Source organism: Salmo salar, chromosome ssa03, assembly GCF_905237065.1.
Source record: "Salmo salar chromosome ssa03, Ssal_v3.1, whole genome shotgun sequence".
Lineage (NCBI taxonomy): Eukaryota > Metazoa > Chordata > Actinopteri > Salmoniformes > Salmonidae > Salmo > Salmo salar.
The window spans coordinates 16833960-16854643 of record NC_059444.1 but is presented as its reverse complement, the minus strand read 5'-3'; the positions used below and the strand labels follow the sequence as shown (position 1 = coordinate 16854643).

At 44.5% G+C, this 20684-nt stretch overlaps 1 protein-coding gene and 1 pseudogene across 2 annotated transcripts in view; one reads left to right on the top strand and one right to left on the bottom strand.

Moving 5' to 3' along the window:
• Positions 1-6148: 6148 nt before the first annotated feature.
• On the top strand, positions 6149-9913 carry LOC106598771 (proteoglycan 4-like; annotated as a pseudogene).
• The window catches only part of LOC106599100 (nucleoprotein TPR), a 32046-nt gene continuing 21250 nt past the window's right edge, over positions 9889-20684 (bottom strand). Inside the window, exons 31-47 of one of the 2 annotated variants that reach the window (XM_014190164.2) lie at positions 17335-17524; positions 16946-17143; positions 15133-15853; positions 14790-14983; positions 14569-14645; positions 14272-14471; positions 13645-14135; positions 13307-13510; positions 12872-13082; positions 12393-12634; positions 12153-12224; positions 11850-11941; positions 11532-11638; positions 11119-11383; positions 10924-11033; positions 10691-10795; positions 9889-10180 (exon numbers count right to left, since the gene is read on the bottom strand). In XM_014190164.2, coding sequence (XP_014045639.2) covers positions 10122-10180; positions 10691-10795; positions 10924-11033; positions 11119-11383; positions 11532-11638; positions 11850-11941; positions 12153-12224; positions 12393-12634; positions 12872-13082; positions 13307-13510; positions 13645-14135; positions 14272-14471; positions 14569-14645; positions 14790-14983; positions 15133-15853; positions 16946-17143; positions 17335-17524 — 3538 coding nt within the window. In that variant the 3' untranslated portion in view covers positions 9889-10121. The remainder of the gene's footprint in view (positions 10181-10690; positions 10796-10923; positions 11034-11118; positions 11384-11531; positions 11639-11849; positions 11942-12152; positions 12225-12392; positions 12635-12871; positions 13083-13306; positions 13511-13644; positions 14136-14271; positions 14472-14568; positions 14646-14789; positions 14984-15132; positions 15854-16945; positions 17144-17334; positions 17525-20684) is intronic. The other variant, XM_014190165.2, reaches the window with a different exon arrangement.

Below are 20684 nucleotides of genomic sequence, written 5' to 3'. Positions count from 1 at the left end.
AATGATGCCGTACAGTATAGCAGATCATGGTTAGTTCATAGGAACTCTGGGCAGATCAGACTGTAACCAGATCATTCTCGTCACCCACGGTGAGTCCAGTCCAGAGGCAGAAAGAGACAAAGGTCATGACTAGCTGTGGAAGTCTTGCCAGCTTGTGTTCCTGTGGTCTGTAGGCTGGCAGCTGGGTAGTATACTAGCCTAATAAGGCCTCCAACACAGCTCCTACAAACCACCTTTTACAAGACTCTGAAATCAAGAACTAGAACATAATGTTCACAGAACTGAGAAAGAATTTGGGGTCACAGAGCAGGGAGTCGACTCAGTGAGTCCCTTTGTAGGCATCAACCTTCAGTATGATTCAGCATCTTCCATATGTTAACCACTAGGCTACCTGCCGGCAGGTTAAGAGCATTGGGCCAATACCCAAAAGGTTTCTAGTTTGAATCACCGAGCCGACTAGGGTAAAATCTGTCGATGTGCTCTTGAGCAAGGCACTTAACCCTAATTCGTCCTGTAAGTCACCCTGGATAAAAGAGTCTTGTAAATGTGGGTCTATACTTTTTTAATCTAGTAAACTCATGTAAAATTCTGATTGTAAGATTATTGGTCAAAGAGGATGTTTATGTGAAGCCAAGCGCATGTGTAAACGTGGGTGTGTTTAAGAATGCTCTTTGAAGCACTCACTATTTTCCAGTGGTGTAAAGTACTTAAGTACAAATACTTTCAAGTACTACTTAAGTCGTTTTGGGGGGTATTTATACTTTACTATTTATATTTTTTACAACTTTTACTTTTACTCCACTACATTCCTAAAGAAAATATTGTACATTTTCCTCCTTACATTTTTCCTGACACCACCCAAAAGTACTCGTTACATTTTGCATGCTTAGCAGGACAGAAAATATTCTAAATCACACACTTATCAAGAGAACATCCCTGGTCATCCCTACTGCCTTTGATCTGGCAGACTCACTAAACACAAATGCTTTGTTTATAAATCATGTCTGACTGTTGAAGTGTGCCCCTGGCTATCCGAAAAAAAAGAAAGGAAAGGTTGCTTAATATAAGGAATTTGAAGTGATTTATACTTTTACTTAACATTTTTGATACTTAAATATATTTTAGCGATTACATTTACTTTTGATACTTAAGTATATTTAAAACCAAATACCTTTAGACTTTTACTCAAGTAGTATTTTACTTGGTGACTTTCATTTTTACTTCATTTCACTTTCACTTCTACTCAAGTATGACAATTGGGTACTTTTTCCACCACTGCTATTTTCATTCTTGAAACATATGGCCTCGGAGAGACGGTTTGAATAATACCTACATGTTCGTCGGTGGGATAGAAGACATTACCTTAGAATAGAACCAGGAGAGACTTCTTTCTTGAATATTCTCTTTTGTTCCAAACACTGAAAATGTTTCAAGGGGCCACCTCACAACAACAACAAAAACATTTTCTAAAAAGAATTAAGCAGCAATTGACACTTGTTTGTGTGCATGCATTGATATGTAGGCTACTTGTGCCTTTTTAAAAATGTATGTAGTTCTGTCCTTGAGCTGTTCTTGTCTAATGATGTTCTGTATTATGTCATTCTGTTTTATGTTTCATGTTTCATGTGGACCCCAGGAAGAGTAGCTGCTGCTTTTGCAACAGCTAAAGGGGATCCTAATAAAATACCAAATGGTAGTGAGAGTAAGTGCTGTGTTTCGGTGCATCTCATTGTTATTGTAGCGAGATCAAATCACTGGAAGATCTCAGGGGTATACTACAAAGCAGGATCAATGAGTTAGCCAGCTAACTTTGATAAACAACCAGAAATAAGTATAGATTTTCTGGTTCATGAAGAAGGCTAAACTTAGATATGCGTTTTTGGTTGTTGACTCATTTAGACCATGCCCATTTCAAGCTTAAATAAGAAGTTATTTCAGAATATTTAGGCAAGTTAGCTTGCTAACTCATTGATCCTGCGCTATAGTATAGCCCTCGTGTTGTACATAGACCTACTCAGAGAGATGAACGCCACAATAAAGGTATGCTGAATGATATACATTCAAATCACTGCACACTGTTCAGTTGCTACATTATCACTTGGGTCCAGAGATTTTCCTGACCACATGATCTGACAAGAGAAAACCTTTAAGAGCCCTAGTACTATCCAGAGATGACCTATGATATTGGCACTATCATAGTTCTTCCTGGTTATAGAGTCATTTGATTGGTTTAGTCATGATTGACCATGTTCCACAAACTTACTGTAAGGAATACTACAGTCAGAATGTCGTTAAAATATCACAAAAAAAAACGTTTGTTTTGTTATGCAGTACTATTATATCGGTTTGAACTTTGGGCCCTGAGAGTGAAAGCTTGATCGTAAACTGTGGTACGACCACATTGTGAATCACGAGAACAATTCAACCTTTTAAATCAATTGAGGTTGTCAGGCGGACTTTAATTTAATAAAGATGATAAAAAAACAATCAGTGAGTCGTTGTTGGAGTCCGCACAGAGTTTCGGAAACAACCATGCAGGTCTGGTTATTAATATAAAGAACACAGTGTTTTTTGGGGACCCTTGAAAAGCAAGGTCGTCACCTCACTGTGATGTCATCGGTGTCTATGCCCACAGATGCTCTTCCAGTTTTTTGTTCCACGCCAACACACCTGGCCAGTTTAGTTCTACTTCCTGTAAGTGCGTAGGAGGTCTCTGCATCATTTGTGGTTTTAATTGTGTCTGTATTAGGACTAATAAAAATGTCCTGCGGTAGCTGTCACTCCAAAACCAGCCCTATTCACACTATATAACGCCCATAGGAAGTTAGGGAGAGCAAGGTGAGTCGACTGCAGTTGACTTGTGTGAAGGTGATTGGCTTACTTCTATCTTTTTCTCTATTTCAGGGACCTACCAAGCATAACATGTGAAGACAACATTGATAGTTATGGTTTGATTATTTGAATGTAACTTTGTAATAATCCTTTATGGATAAAACCAAAGAGGAAGATGCTTTTTCCAGTTCATCCTACTGAGTTGGACAAAAGGCATTTCATGGTCTTTTTTCTCAATTCTATTTGAGACAAACTCATGACTGCATCATCGCCATTGGCTGCCTTCGTGGTGGCGACCTGTGCTGCTCTTCTGCCATTCTCCGCTGCTCAAGGTAAGAACCCATTGACTGGTACAGGGGCTACATTAAATGCTGAATATGTGACACTGATAATGTCAACAGTTCTGTAAGTCATTTTGGACCTTTTTTAATGGTAGCATTGAATGTACAGTAGTAGTTGTTTTTGAGCTCATCCCTCCCCATCGCTGTCGTCGTTCCAACCTGCAGACAGCTGCAGTGTTAGATGTGGTGAGCCATTTACTTGTGGCCAGCCCTGCCAGTGACACCAGCTGCCTCCCTCATGACGAGTGCTGCAAGGACTTTGAGGCTCTCTGCACTTCCAGAAAGACTGATGCTATTACCACGTCATTACTGTCATTGTTTAAAAGTCAGAATGGTTATTCATCAGAGTCTGTATATATGCATGAATGTAAACCTGTGTTGATGTACCTGAAACTGAAACTATGTGACAGGCCAAGTCATCCATCAATGGTGTAGTAGACAGGACTATGTACAAAGAGAAGGTCTGTGTGTTGGTGAATATCAGGGTCTATTTCTTCTCATGCAGGTGAGTCGTGCAGTGGTTGGTGTGGTGAATCGTTCAGACGAGGCAGGCTTTGCGAATGTGACCCAGGCTGTGTCCGCTATGACACCTGTTGCCGTGATTACCAGAACCACTGCGGTATGTCCAACATCTTTATGAAGACTCTTTACAACACTTTCTCATGAGATCTGATAGTTAGCTGAACTTAACCAGGACAATACAACCAGCAGTCAGTAATCCATTAAACCCATCAGTCCCACAGAAAACATGTCTAAAGAACAATGCCTATGTAGTTAATGATTTATAGTGAGTTGAATAGAGTGATGGGTCAGACCATTTGCTAATCATATACTAATCGTTTTTGAAAATATGTGCACTATTTTCACCATCAACTTTCTTCTTTTAGATGCCACTCCAATTCCAACACCAACCCAGAGAATCAAGCAGGATGCCAAGAAAAAGCCAACAGGTTCAGTTATTGTCTTTGTAGCAAAGTAACTGCATGGATCAACAGAGCTTGTGTACCCTGCTTATAGGCTAAACTGTCTCAGTGCTAGGTTAGAGTGGGCCATTTTAAAACAGAAACGTTTTATCGTTGAATAAGATAAAACGTTAATTCTCTTTAGCGCCTCCCAAGAACAAATCCTCCAGCAAGACAGAATTGAAGAGTCAAATTTTCCAAGAAACCTTTAAACAGCGAGAGTGAGGAAGGCAGCCAAGGTACGTGTGTAATAGCTGGGGTCCTGAGTTTTTCCAAACCAAGGCCATTCTTATTGACTGGAAGAGCAATTAGCCTCCATCTTGTTACATTACATCAGTGACCGACTGACTGCATGTGATAATCCAACCCATAATAGGCCTCTATAGGTTATCGATGTATGGCGATCAGATGAGATGAAAGCAGTAACTGTACTGTAACATGCAACAGTTCAGGGACTGAGCCTGTGTGTCTGTCTGCCCTCTGGGTCTCAGAACACAAAAAGCTGATCATTTCTGGTATTTTTCTTGTGCTTTTAGACCATAGTAAGGCCACATACCCCTCTCCGTCTGACCTCTTTCCTGAGATTCAGGACTATTGTAAGTGCAGCCTATTGTGGGTGCTCTTGTCCATCATTGACATTATCAGAACACTGCAGGTGAGAAATGTAGAGATTGAGGACTTTGTCAACATACAAGGAACTTGTGCTGGGCAACAATTGATTAAGAATTACAACTACATGCTAGAATCATTCAGTCATTTTCATGCTTTCGAGTTTATGGTAGCCTACTATGGATTCCTGTAACCTGTCTGTGTTTCTCACAGACACCAACGGCCCTTACCCTGGATCCAGCAGCTTTAAGAGCCAGAGTGACTACTCACCTTTCTCCGAGGGCCCAGCATCCCCTTTGAACCCTGACTTTTACCCTCTGACTGACTGCTTCAATGGCCCCTCCTCCACAGCCCCAGCCACTGTCATGGATGGTGAGTGTCAAAAAGTTGTGAAACATACTGTACGGTCAAGTGTTTGATGAAAGTATTGTCTGAGAAAGTGGCAGAACGGCTAGTTATTGTTTATGTTTTGAGGTAGTCGAGCGACAAGAGCAAAGCTCTATGCATCTTAGTAGGTTCAGGAGTCCAATGTTCTCTCTGAGTGCTGATGCATTGTGTAGTCTATTGTATACCTGCTTGTCTTTGTTTGTTTGTACGTACATGTTCTAACGTCCTCCATCTTGCCCCCTTATCTCCTGTGAAGCCTTGAGTGATGCAGCCACCATTCTCTTGAAGGGCATCTCCCCCCTCCTCCCATGTCCACCACTCCCTTTGCCCTGCCTTTCGTCAACGGGCAGCTCCCTGGAGCTGCTAACTGCCCATCCTCTGACTTGCCCTGGCCAGGGTGGCCCCATCGCGAGTAATGCTGGCCCCGGGGACCCGTCATCTGGAGCTTCCCTGCTCCCTACTTTGGCAGATATCGCCAAGGCCTTGGGGCTCAACAACCCCATCACTCTAGGAGACATAGCCAAGGACTTAGGGCTAAATAGCCCCATCACTCTGGCAAACATAGCCAAGGCCTTGGGGCTCAACAGCCCCATCACTCTGGCAAACATAGCCAAGACCTTGGGGCTCAACAGCCCCATCACTCTGGCAAACATAGCCAAGGCCTTGGGGCTCAACAGCCCCATCACTCTGGCAAACATAGCCAAGGCCTTGGGGCTCAACAGCCCCATCACTCTGGCAAACATAGCCAAGGCCTTGGGGCTCAACAGCCCCATCACTCTGGCAGACATAGCCAAGGCCTTGGGGCTCAACAGCCCCATCACTCTAGGAGACATAGCCATGGCCTTAGGGCTCAACAGCCCCATCACTCTAGGAGACATAGCCAAGGCCTTGGGGCTCAACAACCCCAGCACTCTGGCAGACATAGCCGTGGCCCTAGGCTTCAAATACCCCAATGACCCCCCCAAAACCCCAACAACCTCAGCTCTCTGGCAGACATAGCCAAAGCCATGGGGTTGAATGATCCCAGCAGACTTAGCTGAGTCCTTGGGGCTCAACGACCCCAACAAACCCATCACTCTGGCAGACATAGCCAAGGCCTTGGAGGTCAACAACCCAAACAAACCCCACAAAGGTCTACCAGGTAGGGACCTCAGATTGGATACTAATGTAATGTTTCTCCGTCAGTCACATTTGGGATGTCTGCTCTGTTGTGATGTATAGTACTGCATCAATTTATTATTGCTAAACAAAATTATGCAATCACTGTCAAGTAAATATTTAGCTATTATACAGTAGGCTATATGTATTATATAGTAAATGACAACACCTAAATATTCTTCATAATTGTAATGGCTTCTACCCACACGGGTGTGTCCTCTTTACTCTAGATGCCAACAGTAACCCAGACCTCTGCAGTGACCTGCCCATCAACGGACTGACCACACTGGCTAACGGAACCATTCTCATCTTCAAGGGTATGTGTAGAGCATAGTGGCCTAGCTCATGCACAGCTCTCTCCTATCTCACTTAATGATTAAATGTTTATGAAGGTCAAGTAGCTTTTCCAAAGCAGCACCAGCAACAAAAAAATAAAGAAAATAATGTTACTTGATACATTATCTCCTAATTGTGCTTCTGTTTCCCCGACCAGGTCATTTCTTCTGGATGATGGACCCCCAGCACCAAGGCCCTTGGCCCAGCCCGCAACGTCACAGAGGAGTTAGTCCCCTATCGACAGTGCCTTCACCCGCACCAACTGCCAGGGCAAGAGCTACATCATGAAGGTACTGTAGAACTGCAGAGGAAAAATCTAGAACCCGAGAGAAGTTCAGAGGGTTGGGGCAGTAGAGATTCCTTGGCGGAACCAAATGGCGGAACCAAATGGCAACACCTTTGTCCCCATCTCTTTTCCATGTTAGGGTGATGGCGACTGGAGGATGGACAATGGCAAGATGGAGCCTGGTTACCTCAAATCTGTTGCCTCTGGTTGGTTTTGATGGTCTGACTGGCACCATCACTGCAGCCCTGTCTGTGCCTAATGCCAGGAGAAGGCCTGAGTCTGTCTACTTCTTCAAGGTTAGGGAGAGCTTTGAGGATTACCACTACCTAACCTACTCCCATTGCTTTACTCAATCCTAAATGACCATTTCTTTCTCACAGGAGGCACCCTGCAGAAATACTCCTACCCTGCTGGAAGTAGCCCTGTCTGTGGCAAGAAATCCAAGTCCAGTACCAAGAAACACCACGTTCGCCAAGCAGAGGTGCATCTGGGAGGAAAGATTAACATCAAGCGGTCTCTGAAAGGCTTCCCTCAGTGACCTCAGCTGTGTCTGTCCCCAGCGCCAAGAAGGCCGACATATACGAATACTTCCTCTTTGCTGGACCTAAGTCTTGGTCAATGTATTGTACATCTGATAGAAATGGGGTTACTGCAGTTCAAAAGACATCTACGTAATGTACTGTACACATACAGTGCCTTGCGAAAGTATTCGCCCCCTTGAACTATGACCTTTTGCCACATTTCAGGCTTCAAACATAAAGATATAAAACTGTAGTTTTTTGTGAAGAATCAACAACAAGTGGGACACAATTATGAAGTGGAACGAAATTTATTGGATATTTCAAACTTTTTTAACAAATAAAAAACTGAAAAATTGGCCATGCTAAATTATTCAGCCCCTTTACTTTCAGTGCAGCAAACTCTCTCCAGAAGTTCAGTGAGGATCTCTGAATGATCCAATGTTGACCTAAATGACTAATGATGATAAATAGAATCCACCTGTGTGTAATCAAGTCTCCGTATAAATGCACCTGCTCTGTGATAGTCTCAGAGGTCCGTTTAAAGCGCAGAGAGCATCATGAAGAACAAGGAACACACCAGGCAGGTCCGAGATACTGTTGTGGAGAAGTTTAAAGCCGGATTTGGATACAAAAAGATTTCCCAAGCTTTAAACATCCCAAGGAGCACTGTGCAAGCGATAATATTGAAATGGAAGGAGTATCAGACCACTGCAAATCTACGAAGACCCGGCCGTCCCTCTAAACTTTCAGCTCATACAAGGAGAAGACTGATCAGAGATGCAGCCAAGAGGCCCATGATCACTCTGGATGAACTGCAGAGATCTACAGCTGAGGTGGGAGACTCTGTCCATAGGACAACAATCAGTCGTATACTGCACAAATCTGGCCTTTATGGAAGAGTGGCAAGAAGAAAGCCATTTCTTAAAGATATCCATAAAAAGTGTCGTTTAAAGTTTGCCACTAGCCACCTGGGAGACACACCAAACATGTGGAAGAAGGTGCTCTGGTCAGATGAAACCAAAATCGAACTTTTGGGCAACAATGCAAAACGTTATGTTTGGCGTAAAAGCAACACAGCTCATCACCCTGAACACACCATCCCCACTGTCAAACATGGTGGTGGCAGCATCATGGTTTGGGCCTGCTTTTCTTCAGCAGGGGCAGGGAAGATGGTTAAAATTGATGGGAAGATGGATGGAGCCAAATACAGGACCATTCTGGAAGAAAACCTGATGGAGTCTGCAAAAGACCTGAGACTGGGACGGAGATTTGTCTTCCAACAAGACAATGATCCAAAACATAAAGCAAAATCTACAATGGAATGGTTCACAAATAAACATATCCAGGTGTTAGAATGGCCAAGTCAAAGTCCAGACCTGAATCCAATCGAGAATCTGTGGAAAGAACTGAACTGCTGTTCAAACGCTCTCCATCCAACCTCACTGAGCTCGAGCTGTTTTGCAAGGAGGAATGGGCAAAAATTTCAGTCTCTCGATGTGCAAAACTGATAGAGACATACCCCAAGCGACTTACAGCTGTAATCGCAGCAAAAGGTGACGCTACAAAGTATTCACTTAAGGGGGCTGAATAATTTTGCACTGACAATTTTTCCGTTTTTTTATTTGTTAAAAAAGTTTGAAATATCCAATAAATTTCGTTCCACTTCATAATTGTGTCCCACTTGTTGATTCTTCACAAAAAAATGTACAGTTTTATATCTTTATGTTTGAAGCCTGAAATGTGGCAAAAGGTCGAAAAGTTCAAGGGGGCCGAATACTTTCGCAAGGCACTGTACACACTTAAGAAACATATTCTTACGATGATGCTGCGTTTGACATACGGTGTACAAAACATTAAGAACACCTGCTCTTTCCATGACAGACTGACCAGGTGAAACGCTATGATCCCTTGAGGTCACTTGTTACCAACACTTCAGTGTTTATGAAGGGGAGGACAGGTTAAAGAAAAATGTGTAAGCCTTGAGACATTGTTAGTATGTCCTATTCAGACGGTGAATGGGCAAGATAAGAGATTTAAGTGCCTTTGAACCACAGGCAGCCATTGGCACATTAATTGGAGAGGACGGGCTCACAGTAATGGCTGGAATGGAATTGGTATCAAACATGTTTTGACTTGGAGAGAAATATTATATGCAATGTGTAAATGACCGGTCACTTGGGATAAAAACGAATACTAAAAAGTCAAAATGCTAATCTAAAAGCAAATGGCAGCCCTGCCCTGTTATTCTGTTGGAAAGGTAGTTATTTATAATCTATATAGTAACATGAACTCGAATCCATTTTATCATTCTACTTCAACATCAAGATATCTGGTGACCTGCCTGCTCTGGCCAAACCAGACAACCCTGATCCCCGCCAGAACTCCATCAACAGGCTCAAGTGTGCCGAGAGCAACGCTATGGATGGACCACCGACAACGCATGACTACGACAAACATTTTATTTTTCTCAAAGTTTATTAGCAAAAACAAAAGCAATGGAACAATTACTCTTCTTGAAACAAATACAAAACAACTAAAATGTACGCTTTTAAAGCACATGGTATCCACTGACACAAAGTTAGGGAAGAAAAGTCAATCACAAATGAGTTGGATTTTTTAAGTAGACCAAGAGACTATGATTGATAGTTGGGATGAAGGGAGGGGGGTGGAGCAGTGCACGATGGCATCATTAGCGGGGTAGGTTTCCTCTACCGAAGGGGCCTCTTCCTGCTCGAAGGAAGCCCATACCTTGAATGGAGGGGGCGAAAAGAGTGCCATCTTAACCATCATCCAAAATGGCCACTTCATGAAGCTTGTAACTCTGTTGTGCTGTTTTAGATGGGGTCACTATAGCTTCTTTGAAGTTTGTTTTGATGTTTGTTTAAATAATTACTTCTAACGTGTCAGTGCTAAGCTCAAACATAAGCTAAAACATTTTACAAGACCCCAAGTTAAAACCATACCTGGGGGGGGCTTAAATATCTCGCATGACAGCAACCCTGCTCCAATGATACTTGCAGCACATGTACGCCAACATGCCAAACAAAAGTCTACAATGTGTGCTTTATGTCACATACTTTCTCTTGCTTATCAAACTAATAAAAACAATTCTCATCTACTTTGTTGTGTGCTGTGTTTCTACTCTATGATGCAACAGTACGGTAGCAAAGCCACTGCTTTAGTTGAATGAACATGTTGTTCTGGGTTAAAAAAAAGTGGCCTTCAAGACTTAAAAATTCTATGTAGATGAAAGCTCACCTCCTCTGCGGATGAGCGCCCTGCCCCTGTTGGTTGTCCTCATTGGCAGAGAGTGCTGGGCCAAAGGGCGGCCAGAGGGCTTGGGCTGCACACTACTGCTGGTGTCTGAAGAGAGAGGGAGCGATAGAATTCGAGACGAAAGAGAGACAAAGAGGTTGTAAGCAGGGATGAGAGAAGGTTGAGGTGTGAGAGAACAAGCAAGAGAGACGTGAGAGAGGGAAAGCTGTACTGACCAGCAGAGCTGGAGGTGGGCTCCTGGCTTGTGGAGGGTAGACTGGCATCGTCTGACGGCTGGGCAGAGTCCATCTCAGCCTGGCTATCCATGGACGCTTCACCACTCCTACTAATAGGATTGAAAAGTGTGTATGAGCAACACACACACACACACACACCAACCATCCCCACACCCCAACAACCCCTGTTCTCACCCTTCACTATCTGCCTCCATGAACACCTCGTCCCCGTCATCTCCTGGGACGGCCTCTCCGCCGGGGACTGCCAGCCCGTGGTGGCTTGTGGATGTCGTCACCATAGGAACAGACTGGGATGCCATGTCCTGGGCATCAGAGGGGTGGGATTCATTGAAGAGTGTCACTGGGGCAGCAACCTGCAGGGGTGTGGTGGGAACACTCCTCCCTCCAGACTCCTCGTCGTGAGCGGCCAGGAACAGAGGACTCTCGTACATCCCCAGACCTGCAGACACAACCACAGAGGTCAGGGAGTTGAAGCGGACACTCATCACAATGACATATCAATTTCATGACAGAGATATTGTATCTATAGAGGAAAAAGACAGTACAGAGCAGCGTATTCACTCAGTGCTACTTGGTGTGTGTTGTACCTCCTTGTGAGGCGAGCTGTCCGAGGTCTGAGTGGGACGAGCTGGCCTGAGGCATGTCTTCAGGAGGACCAAACCTGAACCTGGGAACTCCTGCTACCTGGGGAGAACTGAGACAGACGGACAGAAATATAAGACATGGGACAGACACCGATAATAATATCAATGAAAAACCAATGGCCAAGAGACTGGGTCCAGTCAATAAATACCAAATCACAACATTCATTTAACAGTCCATACAAGTAAGTGTGTGTGTGTGTGTGTGTGTGTGTGTGTGTGTGTGTGTGTGTGTGTGTGTGTGTGTGTGAGAAAGAGACGTACTGGATGGCCTCAGCAAAGCCATCAGTCCGGTGGGGCACCACCAGCGTGGGCGTACTGGGGACCATCCTGTCATCGTCATCAAAGAAGTGTTGCTGAGGGATGGAGAACAGACATGGTGAGAGAGGACTAGAAAACTGTGCAAGACATGACTTGGTTAGGTTACATGGTCATTGAAATACTCCTGGACCCAAATTATGCCTAGACCAAGAAGCCTTTAGTCCAGGAATAAGCTTGGTAACACTAATCTGTGTCTGGGAAACCAGGCCTCAATATATAGCCAGGCACCATTCCTTCCTGCCTTACCATGTTGCCTATCCCAGGCGTGAGCTGGGGTCCTCTGCCTACAGACTGCCGGCGGATTGGTGCAGACAACCTCTGTGGGACAAACAACCACAAGGATGCTAAACTAGACAATATCTTTTTGCACAGCTGACTCAGTACATAGTGAGTATTGTATAATTGAACACAGGAGCATGTTAGTACAGGTTACATCTGAATATCTTTATTTAAGTCTGAAGGCATGCGTCTGGATCAAAACCTTACCTGTGTGGGTGGAGGTCCCAGGCCCAGCTCAGGGCCGGGGGGCTGGATGTAGAGGCGTGGGGGCAGGGGGTGTGGGGGCCGGCGGGGGACGGACTGGGGCAGGCGCAGGCTGGAGGAGGGGGAGAAGGGGGAGGTAGAGAAGGAGAAAGTGCTGGTAGTACTAGCGGTAGGCTGTAGTAGTTCTTTGGGGGGGTCGGACATGGCCATGGGGAAGGATTCGGTGGTACTGCTGCTCCCCTCACCTGGAAGAAGGGGAAAGGGTTAATGTCTCAGACTCTGATACTAAGTCACATCTACCCAAAGTTTCTATTCACTTCTAATTAATGATATTTACTCCATTCATTTTACTTTCAAAGCACGACATCCATATTTGGAAGTCTCAATTGTCAGACAAAACTCCCTCAGTCGTCAGTGTTTCAAATGCCAACTGGGGGACTTCCTAATTCAAATGTCGTACAAAAACAGCGTCTCTCTCTCACCGCTTTGTGAGTCAGCCTGTTTCTGGGAGGTGGAGTCTATAGCTCCCATGCTCTCCTCGTTCTCCGAGGCAGGCTCCGAGGTCTCAGGGCCCGTCTCGTCTCCTTCAAACGGCTCGTTGGCGTCTCCGCTCCCCTCGTTGCTCTCCTCTCTTCCCATCCCCTGGTCGTCGTCATCATCATCATCCTTCTCTTCCTCCACCTCTTCCTCATACTGGGAAAACACAAACATTTCTTGAATAATCAAATGTATTTAAAGATTATATACATTAGCAATTGTCACAAAGTGCTTTTACAGAGAGAAAATAATCTAGCGTGAAATGCTGAAAACACCCTTCTTCAAATTAAACACCTAAATAGAGATCAACAGATCAGATTCTGCAAACATTCAAAAAACACTGAATATATTTTAACGTCAACATATACTGAAACCCTCACCTGCTCTGCCTCCTCTTCCTCTTCCTCTTCTCGACTGGAGCTGTCTGTGTCGATGATGATGACGTCAGGCTGGCGCTCTTCGCTGGAGTCCTGGGTGTCAGAGGGTTGGGGGGTCACCTGGTGGTCTGAGGGGACAGACTGGGACACCCCGTCATCCTCTTCCTCCACCTCTCCCAGTACAGGAAAGGACACGTCTGGTAGTTCCTACCACACATAGTTAGATAGGGTTTGCAATGAGACTCATGTGATGATGAATGCATGCACCTGAACACATACAGGGCCTGATACACACGCGTATGAATTTGTGTGTGCACATACTCCTATGTCTTAAGGTTTACCTGGCTGCCATCTGGAGTCTCCTGGTTCTCCCCTGACCCCTCAGCCTCTCCATCAGTGCCCTCTTCATTCTCCTCCTCCAGGCCCACTCTCTGGATGATACGGAGCTTCTTGGGGATGGGTGGTTCGTCTGGGCTCTCCAGGGCCATGTCAGCGCTCTCTGCCCGAGCCTCCAGCTCCACCTCGCGGGCACGCTTTGGCCCAGCAGAGCCCCCTGTGGCAATAGCGGAGCCAAATACGGCCGTAGACGTGGAGGGCCTCTCCACTTGACCACTAGGGCCCGCCTCTGCTTCCTGACTGGCCGGCTCAGCGGTGGGCGGGGCCTGCTGTTGCTGGGTTGGCTGGACGAAGGCGGTGGCCTGGCTGCTGATTGGCTGAAACTGAGAGTGCGTGATGTTCTGGACGCTAGGGCTGGTGGAGCGGACCGAGCCGCTGGTGCTGCCGAACACAGACAGGTGTTCCACGGGGGTTCCACCCTCAGAGGACTGCTGCGCTGCAGGTGTTAACAAACACACACACACACACACAGGGGATAACAAGGTCAGGTCAAAAGTCGCCCATCTACAGCTGCCCTGGGGGACAGTCGCCCATCTAATGCAAATCTTATAATACAGAGCCACATCTCTCACCTTCCTGGCTTTCAGACTGTGTATGGGGCATGACAGTGGCCGTGGGGGTGGGCATGGTTACGGGCACCATGGGTCGGATGCTGGCCCTGGGGGTGGACTTGTTCCCGGGGATGGGGGAAGGTTTACTGGGGGCACCACCTGACACTGTGGTGGGTTTGATGTTGGCAGTGGGGGGCTGCTCTGAAGAGCCGGAAGAACCACTGTTTGGTAGGAAATGGGAGAAAAGACACAGATGTGGTGTTAAGAGTTGGGGGATGCATCAGTTACTTTAGATTTTAAACCAGTATTTATTTCTACCTTCCCCTGTCTGCAGCTTGGGAAGTCCTCTGGTTGATCTGCCTCTGTTCTGGAGCTCTCTGCTGCTGCTCCTGGGTCTGGATGGAGAAAGTGTCCATCACAAATAATTGAATTGGAATTTCAATTTATCTCCTGGATCGACTGAATTTAAAATATAATTTATCCCAAATCAAGTGTACAGTACTCCCTGTACAGTATGTATGGGTGTGCAGTGCCTGTACCTTATTTTTACCCTGGTCCTGGGACTCGTCTCTCTGAGGTTGTTCGTCACGGTGGTCTCGGAGCTCCCTGATCTCTCGGTCCTGTCGGTGCAGACGGCCCTCATACTGGGACTTGAGAGCACTCAGACGCACCTCCTGCTCCTCCCGCTGCTGCTTCAGCTCCTCCACCTCCTTGGTCAGATGCTCCTTCGCAACTGGGACACACACAGAATACTTCATTTGGAATCCGTGATGAGTACAAACCCCAGATAGTTCTCACATGACTTAAATAATTTCTTTAAAATTGGGGCAACAAACTAGATAAATGTGCATAAATAAACAAACAGCTAGCTATGTGACTTACTGTTGAGTTGGTTGATCTTCTGCTTGGCGCCCATGAAGACCTTCTTGGTCTTCTCCTCCTTGTCTGCCATCTGTTGCCGTAGCGACTCCTCCTGAACAGTCTTCTCCTGCAGCTCCTGTTTCAGCCGGGTCACTTCACCCTGGGTCCCCTGGGCTTGGGTAGACTGTTCCTGGAGGCGGGTCAGCTCCTGTTTCAGCCGGGTCACTTCACCCTGGGTCCCCTGGGCCTGGGTAGACTGTTCCTGGAGGCGGGTCAGCTCCTGTTTCAGCCGGGTCACTTCACCCTGGGTCCCTTGGGCCTGGGTAGACTGTTCCTGGAGCCGGGTCAGCTCCTGTTTCAGCCGGGTCACTTCACTCTGGGTCACCTGGGCCTGGGTAGACTGTTCCTGGAGCCGGGTCAGCTCCTGTTTCAGCCGGGTCACTTCACTCTGGGTCCCCTGGGCCTGGGTAAACTGTTCCTGGAGGCGGGTCAGCTCCTGTTTCAGCCGGGTCACTTCACCCTGATTCCCCTGAGCAGACTGTCCCTGGAGGCGGGTCAGCTCCTGTTTCAGCCGGGTCACTTCACCCTGATTCCCCTGAGCAGACTGTTCCTGGAGGCGGGTCAGCTCCTGTTTCAGCCGGGTCACTTCACTCTGTGTCCCCTGGGCCTGGGTAGACTGTTCCTGGAGGCGGGTCAGCTCCTGTCTCAGACGCCCCATCTCTGTGTTGCGCTCATTCACCGTCTGACAGGGTGATGAGAACAATACTTCATTAATCCATACGAGATGGAAATGTGTCTCCTGCTATCATTAGAGGGGTTTGGGGGTCAACGGTTTGAGGTGTTTTGTAAAGCTGCATGGTGAAGGAAGTACAGGAAAGGGAATAGACTGGTTCTCCAGAACCAGGGAACAGGATCATGGGTGGACAAGAAAGAAGGCAACGTATTCTCTGTCCAAGCAATCATGCCCTTTCTCTGAATTTGTTATTTATTTATGGAAATTCAAATACAAACAAATCAAAGGTTAATTTCTAGTCAATAGCTAGGATTCCATCCAAATGGTGACAGATTTTCAGGCGAATATTTAAAAAAATCTGCATAAAAACACCAGATTTTCCCACCAGTGGTGAGTTTCCATCAAACTGACTTGTTGGGGATAAAAGGCTGTGTACATCATTTATTTTTCGGTCTTTGGTTTTGTCACAAAAACTGTAGTGATAAATAGCTCAGACGCAGTCTGGTTTCACCTCATGCTCACTAGGACAAGACTTTACTGATAGTGGACATATCGCATCTCATATGATGAGATATGGATAAGAGCAAGACAATCTCAATTGATAATTGGCAGCCAAGTACCGATCATCATGTCACCAGCGTTCAAATAACAGCCTACCCTCAACATTTAGCCTATTGGAAATGTGCCTGAACACTGTGCACTTAACCACCAGCTGAAGTTCATAACTTATTTCATCCGCCTATAAACTTTTTATGGTTTTCCACATTGTGGTGGTAGGCCAATATCATTTGCTCCAAGTTTACGTCGATATGATGGTCATGTCAATATTTGCGCATAAAGGCGTTTCCACCGCCATTTTGCGCATAACTCTTTATACAGACAAAAAGATCCCACCATGTCGAACGAACAAATTGTCTTTTGACATTTATGAAATTACACCGACATTTCCTTTTTCCATAAACCCTTTCAGGACTTTTCTTTATGCGTCAGGTAATTCAACCGCATTAAATGGTTGGATGGAAACATGGTTTATGATATTGACTGCTTTTCTAAAAGTCTACTTAAGCTCAGCATCTACAACACTGGCTCCAGTATACCTACCTCCTGTACGTTTATCAGTTGTCCCTCCAGGTCTTTGACCTTGGTCTCAGCCTGGCTGAGGGAGTCCTTCAGGCTCTGGATCTCTTGGGCAGAGGCCTGCTGGGCCTGTTGAGCCTGCTGCTGGGCCTGCTGCACGGCCTGCTGCACAGCCTGCTGCACGGCCTCCTGGGCTGGCTTGGCTGCTGCCTCCGCCACCAGCTACCAAAGGGAACAGGAGCAGAATTGTTGGAATGGAACAGAATTACCAGTCAGTAAAGTTCTGACTGGCCCCGGTCATTGTAGCTGTGGGTGCAAACATGTGCAGGTACAGCTTAAAACAACTTTAAACATGCATGATCAGCAAATGTACACACACACACACACACACACACACACACACACACACACACCTTGTCGTGCTGCACTTTGAGCTCCTCATACTGCGTCTTGTAGCGTCGTCCGATTTTCTTGACCTGCGTGATGGTCTTGCACTTCTCCTGGATGTCCAGGTTCTTCGCATCCCTCTCGGTGGTCACCTTACCCAGAATCTCCTTCAGGTTCTGCGCCTGGCTCTGGGCTGTGGTCACCGACGCATGGGTCCTAATGGAGGACAGGAGTATGTACAGAGTCAAGTGTAGAGAAATGTGGATTAGAAAATAATCTAATACAAATATTTTTGACAATAATCTCTTGGACAGTTTATATTTGAGCCTACTGTACTATTACATTTGGATTCAGTTTCTGAATTGGAAACAATGAATTGTCCCCAACCCTGGTGTGCACGTGTGTGTTTTATAATTCTACAACGATGCATAAAATCAGAGTGAGCGGCAAATTTGCATGTCACAACATATCAGGGGTGTATTCATTACGCTGATTCTGTTGCAAAACGTTTCTTAAACAGAAGTGAATGGAACGACACTGGGAGGGACTTACCTGAATTTGTCCAATAGAAACTTGTTTAGTTGCAAAACTGTTTGGACAAATGATTACACCCCTGGGTGATTGGTGCATTTCTGTGTTAAAGTGAATTTCAACTGTTATGTGGCTCAGTTAATAGATCACAATGTTAATAGTTAATAGACCTGCAATGCCAGGAGTGTGGCTTCGATTCCCGCTAGGACCACCCATATGAACATTTAATGCACGCATGACTGGATAAAAGCATCTGCTAAATGGGATAGATTTGTTGATTTAACTCTGCCACTGATAGTGGTTTCAATGCTAAACTTAATTTATATGATCCACACAGAGTACATCCATAAATTCCACTCTTTTGTCACAGCAATTCTGAATCATACAATGCAAAGTTGGTGGAATATTTAAAGTTAGAATGTTTGGTTGAGGGGGAGCAAGTGTTAATTTGAAATCCATTATATTTCTACTTTGCACACTCATCTACTGTCAAATCTACCATTCCAGTGTTTTAATTGCTATATTGTATTTACTTCGCCACCATGGCCTATTTATTGCCTTTACCTCTCTTATCTCACCTCATTTGCTCACATTGTATATAGACTTATTTTTGTACTGTATTATTGACTGTATGTTTGTTTTACTCCATGTGTAACTCTGTGTTGTTGTATGTTGTCGAACTGCTTTGCTTTATCTTGGCCAGGTCGCAGTTGTAAATGAGAACTTGTTCTCAACTTGCCTACCTGGTTAAATAAATAAAAAATATTTATTTGCCATGGAGATTCTATTCAAAAGAATACACTTACATTTTAAAATAATGTCACAATTAAATATTTTTGAATGTTTGGTTGATTGGCATCCATGTTGAGTTGGTGGCAACAACCCCAAGACCAGGGCCCAGATTCACAAAACACTTCTTATGTAAAAACGTTTAAAAATTTTTTTTAAAAAGTTCCTAAGATATTGTTGCGGAATTACACTTACGAACTATCTTAAGAATTTATGATTTACGAACTTCTCAAATATCTTCTTATTAATCTTAAAATGTGTTGTAAGGCAACCAATTTAGGTAGCATATTTCATACTGAGATTACTTTTCTAAAACAAGTTCTTGGGTTTAAAACCATCAATACTGAAACTTTTAGATTAAGTTTGTGAATGAATTAAAAATGTTTAATTGCTTTCATGAGCTGATTCGCTCATTGCCCAGAGTTTGACAACGATTTAGCCATATTGGAATTAAGAACAAATCCAATAACTTTATTTTTAAGTATCAAATTTCTTCTTAACTTTTTGCTTAAAGAGAAACATAAGAAATAGAGCAAGACCATTTCCAGTAACCTTGAGGAATAGCAACTTTGCTTAACTTTCTTCATAAGTCTACAGTTAAGGGGAAGAAAATGGCAGTTAAGACATTTAAGGGTTTGTGAATCTGGGCCCAGACATGTGAATTGTTTCTGCTATTTAACATGATCTATTTTTCAACAATTAGCTTCTACACCTAGCCATTAAACCAGTCAGGAGCTTGGATGGCACAGCCATATCATCAATATCTTCCTGTCATCAATGGTAAGAATAAAATTGTGTATTTTCTTAACATGATTTGGTTAATTGCTTTTTTTGTATATTCCTCAACATCATGTTAGAATTAATTTAGGAAGTGGTTGTGTGTGACTGTCAGGTCCTCCCAGGTTTCTCAGAGATCTTGCATTGTGAGTGGTACTGGAAGTCCCTAAACATGGCCAGCTTCCACTACCACAACCTGCCTGAGCAGGAGAAACAACGTCTGTCCACAAGCACAAGGTGATGAGGCGCGAGGTGGAGTTTTACAGGAGAGTGAGGAGGGAGTTCTACAAGCAGCGTGTGAGCTCAGGTGACCAGAGGTTATTTTCTGACAAAGAGATTAAAAAACAGGAAGTCATTTGGGGGGGGTGTTGGAGGTTGCAGAGACGGGCTTCTCTGGTATCCCATGTATTATGTGTTGTAGTAGTAGTAGTAGTAAGATAAAATAATATAGGATAGCAAATTGGTAGTTATCCTGTTATGGCTTGAATCCCGTTAGCGGGATCGATATGAAGACAGCCAGTGAAAGTGCACGGCGGCAAATTCAAAACAACAAAAATCTCATAATTAAAATGTCTCAAAGATACAAGTATTATACACCATTTTAAAGATAAGATTCTCCTTAATCTAACCACAGTGTCCGATTACAAAAAGGCTTTACGGCGAAAGCAAAACAGATGTTAGGACAGCACCTAAACAAGAAAAACCACACAGCCATTTTCCAAGCAAGGAGAGGCGTCACAAAAACCAGAAATTCAGCTAAAATGAATCCCTAACCTTTGATGATCTTCATCAGATGACACTCCCAGGACTCAATGTTACAAAATATGTGTATGTTTTGTTCGATAAAGTTCATATTTATATCCATAAACCCCATTTTACATTGGCGTGATGTTCAGAAAATGTATTGCCACCAAAACTTCCGGTGAATGAGCACATCAATTTACAAAAATACTCATCATAAACATTGATAAAATTTACAACAGTTATTGAAAGAAATATAGATATACTACTCCTTAATGCAACCGCTGTGTCAGATTTTAAAATAGCTTTTCGGCAAAAGCACATTTGTCAATATTCTGAGTACAGAGCTCAACCATCAAAGCAAGCTATACAGATACCAGCAAAGTTCTGGAGTCAACTAAAAATTCCCTTACCTTTGCTGATCTTGGTCGGAATGCACTACCAGGACTCCTACTTCCACAAGAAATTTTATTTTTGTTCGAAATACTCCATATTTATGTCCAAATACCTCCGTTTTGTTCGTGCGTACAGATCACTA